General features: G+C 38.3%; 1 protein-coding gene across 1 annotated transcript in view; it reads right to left on the bottom strand.

Annotated features, from left to right (window-relative positions):
* Positions 1–12,500, bottom strand: part of LOC128606250 (SH3 and multiple ankyrin repeat domains protein 3-like) — an 89,558-nt gene that overhangs the window by 26,294 nt on the left and 50,764 nt on the right. The window contains exon 3 of the mRNA XM_053622290.1: positions 3,178–3,253. Within this exon, the coding sequence (XP_053478265.1) occupies positions 3,178–3,253 (76 nt within the window). The remainder of the gene's footprint in view (positions 1–3,177; positions 3,254–12,500) is intronic.

Raw genomic sequence — 12,500 nt, 5'->3', positions numbered from 1 at the left:
GAGCGCATTATTTTCCAATAACAGCACATCCTTAGTGCTTTATGCTTCTTGTACCACAGCAATTTGCATAAGATTACAAATACAACTTGTCATTTTACCAGAGAAACCAAAGAAAATGTAAACTCCTGTGTCCTGAAGACTTTCCCATGGTAGCAAACGTATTAACTGTTACAAAGCTCTCACACTCGAGACTTCCATAAATGATAAATACACATCTCAATGCAGAAATCTTTACCATATCAATGTGTATACTTTTTTTTTTTCCTCAATAACGGTACATTTTTAATCCATTTATTACTCGCCTTGGATTTTTACAGCGTTCACCATGTAAGTCCATATGAAAGTGTTACTGTTAGCTGTATTAGGGAACAAGCGCATTAATATAAACTTGTACTTTGCCTTGAAGTCAGCACTACTTTCAAAGCTGCTGCCACAGAAAATGAATGAACACCTTCTGACCAATCAGATTCAAGAATTCAACAGCACTGTGGTATAATAAACACTTAAAATCGTGACTATATACAGTGAGGGAAATAAGTATCAGACGCGTCAACATTTTTTTTTTCAGTAAATATATTTCCAATGAGGCTATTCACATGAAATTTTCACCAGAGATCAGTATTAACTCAAGAAATCCACAAATATAAAGAATTCACAAGATTAAAGTCCATAAATAAAGTTATGTGGAATAAAGTGGAATGACACAGGAAGGTGTATGAATGAAAGAATGAACGAATGAAGATGGTAAATTTATGCATCATGCTGAGTGAGTACACGGTCTGCTCCCATATTAATGAACATGGCCTTTCTTTGTCCTTTAAGCTTCATATCTGACAGCATGTTTCTGTCTGCATGCGGGTAAAAAATGCCCGCTTGCGCGGCTTGACATGCCACCGCTAATCTGAGAAAGACATGACAGAACGTCTTATAAAAGCTGTTATTTTGAAGTTTTACCTAGGGCACTAGAGCAATACAGAAAAAGGTCATCACATGTTATATAGGTTTTGTTGCAGTCATGTATAATCATGAACAAGTGGACCGTGTTGGTAGCTCAAACAATAAATTACACTGCAAAAATGATATCTTAGCAAGTAAAACGACTGTAATATAGGCGAATTCTTCTAATGTTGCTCTTTATTAGACTGTTTTTTAAACAAATATACAATTAATAAGCCTAGTTGTAGATATTTTTATGATATTTTTATCATTACATGTTGGTCTTAGATAGTTTAGTTCAGCGTTTCCCGACCTTTTTTCAGTCACGGCACCCTTTGAAAAATGTAAAAAAAAAAAAAAATTGTGCCACCCTACACAAACACGAATGCTCAGACACCATGTAATGCATCAGACGGCACCCCAGTTGGGAAACAGTGGTTTAGCTTATTTCAAGAATTTATTTGTAGAAAGAAGCAGAATTATGCCAATAGTATAAGACAATTCCTGCTTGAAATGAGTATTTTAAATACATCTGGAAATAGGCTTAGTGGTCTTCTGTTTGTTATATAATAATCTCAGTGTGAGAAACATTAGATCATTTTTACTTTTATACAAGATATCTTTATAACTTTATATCTTTATACAAGATATCCTTATAGCTTTATGTCTTTATACAAGATATCTTTATAACTTTATATCTTTATACAAGATATCTTTATAACTTTATATCTTTATCCAAGATATCTTTATAACTTTATATCTTTATACAAGATATCTTTATAACTTTATATCTTTATCCAAGATATCTTTATAACTTTATATCTTTATACAAGATATCTTTATAACTTTATATCTTTATCCAAGATATCTTTATAACTTTATATCTTTAGACAAGATATCTTTATAACTTTATATCTTTATACATGATGCCTTTATAACTTTATATCTTTATACATGATGCCTTTATAACTTTATATCTTTATCCAAGATGTCTTTATAACGTTATATCTTTATACAAGATATCTTCACTTATATAATTTTTGCAGTGTATTTGAATCATGAATATCTTTGACTGAAGTCAGTCATACAAATGAAAATTACAAAAAAAAAAATATTAGCATATAATCTTATATTGACCCAACAACTGACCTTAGACTTTCATTATTCTGTAAGTGTGTTTTAAGTAATCTGTTTTTTGTTTTATTTTCTCTCAGTACACAGAAATAAATGATTGGTCATGACATCAAAGATATCGATTATTTTGAAAAATGGAAGAGTATTACTGTATAACCATCACTCGTGCTCTGTATTTATCATTTTATCAGTGTATTACACAACTCTACCAGCCATCCAGACCAGCCTCCACCCCGGGGTTTAGGATCCTGGAGAATCGTTCTGCATGCTAGTTAAATTTGCAGCCTAGCTTCGGTCAATTAAGAGATGGCTAAACACAGTTGGAGCCCCTGTGATGTACTAAACTAATCAATAAAAAGCCCTGTCACTGCGATTGAGTGCTCAAAGCATGTGAGTGGCACTGAGGAGCGCGCTGCACTCTTAAAGCTCAGCCCACAGGCAAGCTTGTTTGCTGTTTGTTGTTTGCTGTTGTCATGCTGACTGAATGAGGGAAGATAGATGGAGTGGATATGTGCAGTTTGACAGAGAGACTCCAGTCATTAATCCTCTCTCTCTCGTTCTCTCTCTCCACATTGCTGCTTAAATCACTCCATCCCTGTCTCATCTCCTCATCCCAGTCAAAACCACTTCTTCCCTATCTCGTCCAAGTGTTACAGAAGGGTCTCTCTCTTATGGCAAGCCTTAAGACATTTTGTGTGCAGGAATTCCCTTTGATGGATTTCATATTGCTTCTTTGCGCTAACACTGCAAATTAAGTAAAGTAGTTCTCAGAGTAGTAGCCATCATTAACACAAGAAAAGTGTCATTAGTATAATAAATTGAATTTAGCAGATGGAGATAATGTATGTAATAATAACGATACTATAAATGACAAACGATGGTTCTAAGGAGCAGAATCCCTTTTTGTAAAACCCTTCTTCAACCTCTAGATGGCAGAAGAGGCTTGGACACAGACTGCATAAACTTCTAGATCAGATATTACTGCTATCTGTTATCATGCTCAGATGCATTATACACACTGTACTGTGTATGCACACGCACACACACACACACACACACACACACACACACACACACACACACACACACACATCGCTATCACCCTACCTGTAGGAGGTAAAGTTGTCATAGGAGCCCACAGTGTAGTGTCTGAACAGCCTCTTCGTACGATCCTCTCTTGTTTCTGGAAGACAAAACATTTTCAAATCCAGCTCAAACATAGTAACTGTCAAATACTAAATCTGTGTATGTATGTGACCTTGTCTGCCTGATTGGCAGGTTTTTAAGATTGCGTGTGTGTGTGCGTGTGTGTGTGTGTGTGTTTGCTAGCATGTGCACAAGTGAAAGAAGTGGCTCATTAATCCTGAAGCAGAGCGTTTGGTTAATAAGCCTGGCATCTTAAGTCTTGCTAGATTTATGAGATTAGACTTTGGGCTAGAAATCAATGCTCTGCTCCCCTGCAGAAGGACAATCTGGTATGTACACTTGCAGAGCCACACACACACACACACACACACACACACACACAACCCACCAAAGCAAGCATACCCAGCCTCATTTGGTGGCTTAGGGTTTAATCTTTACCTGTGAGAGCGTAACACGTAAAGATCTACACTAGTGCCGAGCATTTATTTAATATTTTTAGGTGATTGTGAGGTTTGTGTGTGAGTTATACGTTATACGTCAGTGTACGATATTGCAAATTCCAGTGGTGTCTTCAAAAGAGATGCCATTTTCCCGTGTATCAGAATGAACAAAAACGATGTTGTGTTTCTCAGGATAAATCAGATAGAGAATCAGCAATAATGTCACCTCAGGCAAGCACAGACTGTGGTGTGATCTCTGTCATTGCAGAGGTGCGAAGGTAATGGCAAGACAGGCAGGGAGATAAACAGACAGACAGGTGAGCGCTGCATGAGGAAATTCATAGATAAGCATTTAAAGAAAGTAATTCACAGGTGTACATATGCATACTTTTCCCCATCTGTACACTGAGCAAGAGTAATGCAGTCATTCATCATTTTCTGGACGAAGACAGCACCAGATAGCAACAGGAACGAAAACAGAGGGATTTATTTTTAAAGGCATATTGTAATAGACAAGACACTGCTGAAGTGCAAGCATTGTTGCTTTATGAGTTAGCATTAAAGATTACAGAAGCACTTTATTTCACAGCACTGTGCGTACCTAGTATTTGAAGGTAAAGTCCAGCCTGAAATGCATTAATATACAGTATATACAGTATGCACTGATATTCTGAAATTAGTGAGTGTTTAGTGGACTAGTGCTAATTGTTGTGCGCTTGTTATTCCTGTGAAAAGACATCATAGCAGGACATTGCCAGTACAGTCAGTCAATAATAAAAAAATTAATAAATCCAAAATAACAGACAAAGTTTCACTGTTTAACGCAGTTGCGTCGAGGGCAGTGGTAGTTCAGGGGTAAAGGCTTTAACCCTCAACTACACAGCTGTAGACTGTTAAAAATGTAATTTCATTCATTAATTGACTGTGATGCTCCTTTAAAGTTCACAAAAAAAGTTTTTTTTTTTTAAATAAATTTTTCTTGCACAGGGGACATTAATCGGAAGCTGTCTGTTTTGAGAAGTGATTTCTACACTGACTTAAAGTAAGCTGTAAGCAGATGTGTTGCTTGTTCAGCTTCCACATTAAACCTCTGGTACTTTTTTTTTGATGATTGAATAAAAACATTCCTTATTTATTTAACAAATCAATAAAATAGCCTTATGAATGCACGCGTTGTGATTTCATGACCTGAGCATACTTTGCATATTGTTTTCTGAAGTACATAGAAAGTAGTGTGAATACCATTTTTTTTTTTTTTTTTTTTTAACGCAGTACTTGATACCACAATATTTACTCAGAATTACATTTAAGTTCTACATGATTACTTATTCAATTCGGAGAAATGATTGCACTATACCACCGATTATAGACATAAAATGCCTAGTCTCCACATAAGTTAATATTGACATGAATATCCATCTTGCAGGTCATGTAAGTACCAGGCATTACCTGAAATGAAGAAGCATTAACCTAAGAGTGCTAACAAAGACCTTTATAACACAAGCAGCCCAGGAAAACATGGTTAAGGTCATTTAGGGTTAAAGTATATTCCTGAATCATACTGCGTTTTCTGATCGCCTGTAGCTTTTTGGCAACTCCTGTCATACTGTATCAGGATTAAGGACTGAGATTAAGAGTTCCTGCAGCACAGCTGAGACTCATTCGCTCCAGATGGCCGCAGAACAATCAGGACTGAGGGCAAAATCAAATACACACACATGTCTACGTCTGAACAAATAACAGAAAGAAAATCACAAAAGCGAGCAGAAAGAGGCATTTCAGAGTGCCACAAGAATCTTATCTGTCACTCGCCAAAGCGACCCAATAGCAGCCAGTGTTCAGAAACAAAACACAGACAGACATGGCCGCAAACCTACTCATTCAAATTATGGCTAATCACTTATCCACACCTATCTTTACCCTACAGTGGGTACAGTGGGCTTCTGTCAAACCCATATTCCCTTTAGACGACCAGTAAACATATAATCCTACTGGAAAATAATAGGAAAAACCAGTACTTGGTGCTTTGGTAATGGTTAATAATGCTATTTTGTGGGGGTTTTTTTTTCTGTCACGGGTCTAATGGGTTAACCTGGTGACTTGTGACCTGATTCTACAGTAAGCTAATGGTCTCTAATGATGACCTTGAAACAACAGTTTGTGGTTTAATGGTGGTTTAATGGTGGACCTAACAGACTCCTGTGCTATTTGCATGTATAATAACCTTGACTTATAAAACACTTATATATAGCATTAAATGTTCTCTATAGTACTGAAAAATATTCCATTAGGATGCAACAATTAATCATACACAGAGTATATACTGGATCTGTGTCTGTATCTGAATCATTTTTAACATCTTGTTCTTTTAGAGTACAGATTACAGAAAAGCTATAATTTTATATCCATAAAACATGCTTTAAGGTGTAATGGTGCATTGTAATTGGTTACATTTAATATTGTGTAAAACGCTAGTGTATCTACATATATAGATGGTAATTCAGAATATAATTAGGACTTAACAACAAGGAACGGCATCGACGGGGAGCCAATGTCCGCTGCCAGCAAGTCTAGTCCTTTTTCTTACTAATCTGTATGCCTCAAATACCCTTAAAATATATTTCAATCAGGAAGGAAGCGATTAAAGAACAACTATTTCAGACATTTAACCTTGCTGTGACCTTGACTCTGTTTGGATCAATTCCAAAGTCATATCAGTTCATCTGCTGGTTACATTCATGCGTGAAAATAAATCCTACGAACATTCAAACACTTGTTCTTGCGATATCACACTGACGTAAATCTTAGATGGCCAGACGACAACCCCAAAACATAATGCCACCACCTAGGAAAAAAACAGCTGTATTAATTACAATAATGGGAAACGCTTCATCTAGACCACTGCTTCTCAAAGGTGTTCTGGAGGACCCCCAGCACTGCACATTTTGTACGTCTCCCTCATCTAACACACCTGATTCAACTCATCAGCTCATTAGTACAGACTGCAAGACCTGAATCGGGTGTGTCAGATAAGGGAGACATACAAAATGTGCAGTTCTGGGGGTCCTCCAGGACAGGTTTGAGAACCCCTGATCTAGGTGATCAGGAGAAACAGTTCCCTAATGGGAAATTACAATCCAGCCACTACACACCATGTAATCCCATATGAAGTATTTTAATGGGAATGTTTTATGAATTAAAATAAAAGAACACCACTATAATCTAAAAACAAATAAATCGGCAAAGGAACCAGTAACTACAAGATCCTAGAGGTAAAGATCTACAAATGTGAGTGCACTCCAATGTGTGTCCAAACAGTAACAGAAGAAAATAAAAAAAAGAAAATACGGTTCTTCAAGGGTCCATTGAATAATTAATGGTTCTTAGCACCCATAGAATGTTTTTCTAATAAGGAAACATTCTGTTTCAGGAATCTACATAAAACCATTATGGGTTCCGACAGAACGACAACCGAAGAACCCTTAAGCGTTCTAAGAGTGTTAGCTGGGCACAGAATGTCCTCTATTCTTCCACTGCTTTTAAGCAGAGTGTGGAGATTTCTGAAACTTCATGAAATAATGACATTTCCATCTTTTTTTGGTGTCACTCCCAAGACATCTCACCCTGCATATTCCTTATTTATGGCCTGATATTGGCCAGTTTTTCCCTGAAGCATATAGGACACAGATCCTAAATCATCATCATCATTTAAGCAAATGCATCTCTGAACCCTGCGAGCATCTGTGCCAGTGTGAAAATACTGGAATAGCCAGCAAAGTGCAGATGGATCTCTCTCAGGCTCCAGCTTGAGCTGATATATAAATCGAATCAGCTAACAGGCATATTAAAGGATGAAGAACTGCAGAAGGCTTTCAGATTTTTTTTTTAATTAAAACTGACCCCAAATTGTTGAACAAACTGCCTCACCAGACAACAAACCGCACTTAAATTCACAGTTTTCCATGACCATTTAAAACAAGTGCTTCGGATAAGTTAACCATGATGTCTCATACACCTCTCTTTAAACAACGAATATTAAAGTTGGTCTATGTAGATCAGTGGTGTCCAATCTTATCTGCAAACCTGCAGCCACAGTGTCCCTTTGCGGACAAGATTTGACACGTTTGTAGATTCTATAGCGCAAGTAAAGACAAAGCAAACTCCTATTAAATGATCTGAAGTAGGTAGGTAAAGTTGCTCTAAAAGCCACGTGTCCTGTTCACGATGTTCTTCTCTCTGTATAAACCTGTTCCTGAGAATGCACTCTATAAGCAGTGCTCGTCCTGCAAGCCTGTGACTAAAGGACAAAGCTCCTATACGCTGAAGGAGAATGCTAAATACTGACAGATCCGATGAGCTCGCCAACATCTCACTGGAAGGTCCTTCTCCATTACTAAACAGTTGTGCGTATACGTATTCGCGTGTTGTGGCAATTAATGCATTGGCTACACCCAAACCCTCAGATTAACCTCATTAACTAAAACAAACTTGTCTGGCTCTCGAAGCTGTTCATATGAAAAAAATCTCATTTTGTCCAATAATACAGCTCAAGGGTTGTCATCATGTGGTCATGTCCCCAAGAGTAGAGGCACACACACACACACACACACACACACACACACACACACACACACAGAAGACAGGGTGCAGTAAATGGGTCAGTGCTGCAGTATGATGTCTGCTTTCTCTCCATGGTTGATAATGATGTTCAGGCTCAGAGCTGATACTGATGTGATTTCTGTATCACCTCTTTCCTGTCACCGTCTCTCTCCTCTATCTCTCATCCCATCCTTCATGCTTTTACTTAATCTCACCATTTTTTCACACCAGCCAGCGTGCATATCTCTGTGGCCTCTGCATGCCCTGTGCCGAGTCAACCCAGTTCTGTGGTGAGATTTGAGGACGGATTAACCGGTCAGATCTGAACCGTGCATTTGACCGTTTCGCTTGTTGTTAGCGGTAGTAAAAAAAAAAAAAAAAAAAAAAGGGAATTTTAAACGGAGAGACCTTGGAGAGGTGATAGTGAAGACATGAGGGAAATATGTCTTTCTTTCCTAGACACAAGTTGGGAATGAAGTGTGGAATAACAGTGGAGTTATTTGCCAATAATCAGGAGTTCATATCGAAATGACACACATCAGTATTCAGAGCATAGGCTTTAAGTTAATTGTACAACAGATACGATGCGCTGTATCAAGTGCTATTTCACAGGCTTGCGACCAAATGAGAAATTAGCTTGCATGATTAAAGCCTAGGAGCCTTTCCATGTCCTGATTGTAACAATCAGTCCTAATATACAGTATTAGACTACTGGAATACTAGATTACTAGAATCTTTGCCTTCTTCTTATCTGCCTGGAAAATTGCACTTAAAGGTAATGGTCTTGGCACGCCTTAAAAACTCCTGTCAGTAAAGCTCTAAACAAGAAAAAAAGGCAACCTCACAAGCTTGAACTGCATGTAGGTACTTTTATTACACTAAAAGGGCTGCTTAGAAATTCAAGTTAAGCACCTCTGAATACAGAGAAATATTGACTTAACGTTTTCTGAAAAAGGCCCTAAAGAGGCGATCCAAATACTATCTACAAAACACTTTTATCCACAAAAAAAAATAATAATAAACAACAATTTATACACTTCTACATGATTGGTCATGATTCTTTCCGTCAGGATTTTGCCTAGACATGAAGCTAGGTGTCTTATCCAGCTCAGAATATTGATCATAATGAAATCTACATGGCACTCTGTGGTAAAGTGTTTTTTTGTGCCGCATGACATTATGGTTAGTGCGTTAGTGAGTGTGTGTGTCCAGTAGAGCCATAGGCCAGGTTGTTATACCATCAAACATAACATCATGGTTGTGCTGGAGGTACAACGACATGATAAAACACAATCAGTCCACAGCATTGAAGCTGCAGGGTGTGACACTGAGTTATGACCCAGCAGACAGAGTCAGACAAAACTCGACCTATAGATCTGAACAGTGACTGCACACGTTCTCGTCCGCCATGCTTCCAGAAATATCTCTGCCTTTTCGGAACAAACCTACCAGCTACAGTCGAACATGTTTTTGAAAAATCAATGTTACAATCAGACCGGTTTATGGATTCTAGACAGATAGAGACAGACAGTCGGATAGACAGACAAACAGATACATAGATAGAAAGATATACTTTATCGATCCACAAAGGAGGACTTTGGGCACTACCGTCACAAAGGAATGGGACAATAAACACACACCATAAATATACCTAATTACACATTCTACATATTTACACATATTGTACACATTTGAACATTTGAAACATTTGAACAAGAAACACACACACACACACACACACACACACACACACACATTTATCCAGTTATCCAATCACCCAGCTGCACAAAATCATGCAGATACATCATGCAGGGAAAAATGTGATCTCAGTGACTTTGCTCTCTGTTGTTGGTGCCAGAACGGCTGGTTTGCAAACTGTGTTTACAAACTGCTTATCTCCTTATCTCTGCTTAGATTTTCACACTAGTCTCTAGAGTGTACACAGAATGGTGTGAGAAAACAAAACAAAGTGTGGGAGTGGCAGTTCTGTGGTTGGAAACGCGTTTTTGAAACGAGAGCCGTCAGAGGAGAATTTCCAGTCTGATTCGAGCTGACAGGGAGGCCACAGTAATTGAAATAACCACTCTTTACAACCATGGTGAGCAGAAAAGCATCTCTAAATTCACAACACAACACATCTCGAGGCAAATGGAGTACAGCAGAAGACCGTATTCCACTCCTGTCAGCCAAGCAAAGGAATTTGAGGCTACAGTGGGCAATGGATCACAGAAACGGGACGCTGTTTCGCTGGCAAAAGACCAGGTGATATTTATTCTACAGGATCATATAGTTATTACTTAACAGTTTTGCAGTCATGGTAGGCCAGTGTTAATGTATAAGCCAAACGTATACATTATTACTAATCATAATTACTATACTTTAGACTCGCTCAGCATATACATGCACTCAAACATGCACTCTGCACTTAGACATTCCTGATTGTTCCAGCATATTTCTTTTTCTTTTTTTTTCTTCATGTATCTATTTGCCAGACATTCTTATCTAATAGTAAGGCAAAGTTCAATTTAAGCATATAGCTTAGTAGTTTAGGATCTTTCCCAAAGCCCCAGCAGTGTACTTGGCAGCTGAAATGCAGTGCGAACTTTGCAATCGCTCACAGAATACCACTCTACCATGGTTAAATGCCAGTACACCGTGTGTCCTGGAGCCGATAGCTTCAGGAAATCTTTTCCTTGCCTTCATAACCATGTGTGTAGATGAGCAATTCATCAATAAAGCCTTGAGGATGTGGGACACAGTGGTAAAGACAAAAAAAAAAGTGACAAACGCCCAAACACCCTCGCTATACACCTTTTAATCTTTATTACATGGGCAGTTAGTTCCAGATGGCATCATGCTTATGCTGTGGCTGTTCATGATTTCAACTTAAATATCTGCTCGTGTCAAACATACAAACATAACACACTTTAAATTATCGCGCCCCACGTTCAGTGATGTACCGTGATCCGCGTAAAGAAACGACCTGATCACTACCTCATTTCATTTTAAATGTGACTTAGTCATGACAAACGGTTTGCCTAGCTACTGCGTCACACATGCAGTCACGTCGGCTGCTGTATAAAGATTTACTGACTTTGACCCTTGCCAGCTATCTAACTATAGGCCAGTATCATTTAAAAAGTAAGTCAGCAACTAAGGTCATACTTGCATAGAAACCACGCACATGAAATCTTTCAATCATGAAATAGGCCTCATCACAGTACTGAAACAGCGCTGGTTAAAGTAGAAAATGACCCAGTACTGGTTTCTGATCAGGGTTGTGTCTTACTCTTGCTTGTGTTGCTCGATCTCAGCGCATCATGTGATACTGTAGATCATTATATTCTTTAAGACAGACTAGAATTAAATTGTATTAGTGTTAAGGGAACAGCTCTTTTCTGCTGTAGCTCTTGCCTGACTGATCATTAGCAGTGCCTTAATGTTAATGGTGACTTCTCAATGCATACAAATGTAAAGACTGGTGTTCAACAAAGCTTCGTTCTCTGTTCTAGTTCAATTATGCACCTTAATAATGTTTCTCTACAATGATGTTCCTCTAATTAAAGGTTCAGAAGATGGAGACTTGAGACTGCCAATCCGGTGATTATACGCTTAAACCCAGTTTAGTATCTGTTCTTCTGAGTATTCGAGTATACTGATTATACTGAGTAGAACGTAGAGTACACGACTGATCTGAAAAGTATAAACCCTAGATGCGTTTTAAACTTCTTATATGCAGTCAGTTTTCTCTTTCCTGCTTACCTCATCGGTCAGTGAGGGCATTTTCTTTTTCAGATACAGAGGAGGTGTGTTTATGGGAGCATGACTAAGGGAAGGTGGAAGGGAGGGGGAGGCAAGCACAGAGAGGGAGACAGTTTTGCATGGTTTGCTATTTTTATAGAGGACAGTGGGACAGGAATAAACTTCAGTACTATTAATAGCGCAAACAGCAGAGTATTACTACAGGTCTTTACCTCCTACTGCCTTTTTAATGCAGCTCTACAGGCAGGAGAACTCACACACACACACACCTGGCTAGTGAGCACACTGTGTGTGTGTGTGTGTGTGTGTGTGTGTGAGAAAGAGAGAGAGAGAGAGAGAGAGAGAGAGAGACTTTGACTTTTTAAGATGTCTTTAATGCATCAGTTTTGGTATATTTACATTAAAAAAAGAACCCCATCAGATCCTCCACCCACACCCTCCACCCAGGAACCCCAAACCCCTTCAGTTTTACTGTAAGTCCGT

This window comes from Ictalurus furcatus, chromosome 4 (assembly GCF_023375685.1).
Source record: "Ictalurus furcatus strain D&B chromosome 4, Billie_1.0, whole genome shotgun sequence".
NCBI lineage: Eukaryota > Metazoa > Chordata > Actinopteri > Siluriformes > Ictaluridae > Ictalurus > Ictalurus furcatus.
The sequence above is the reverse complement of the archived record's forward strand: the minus strand, read 5'-3'. Positions and strand labels throughout refer to the sequence as shown.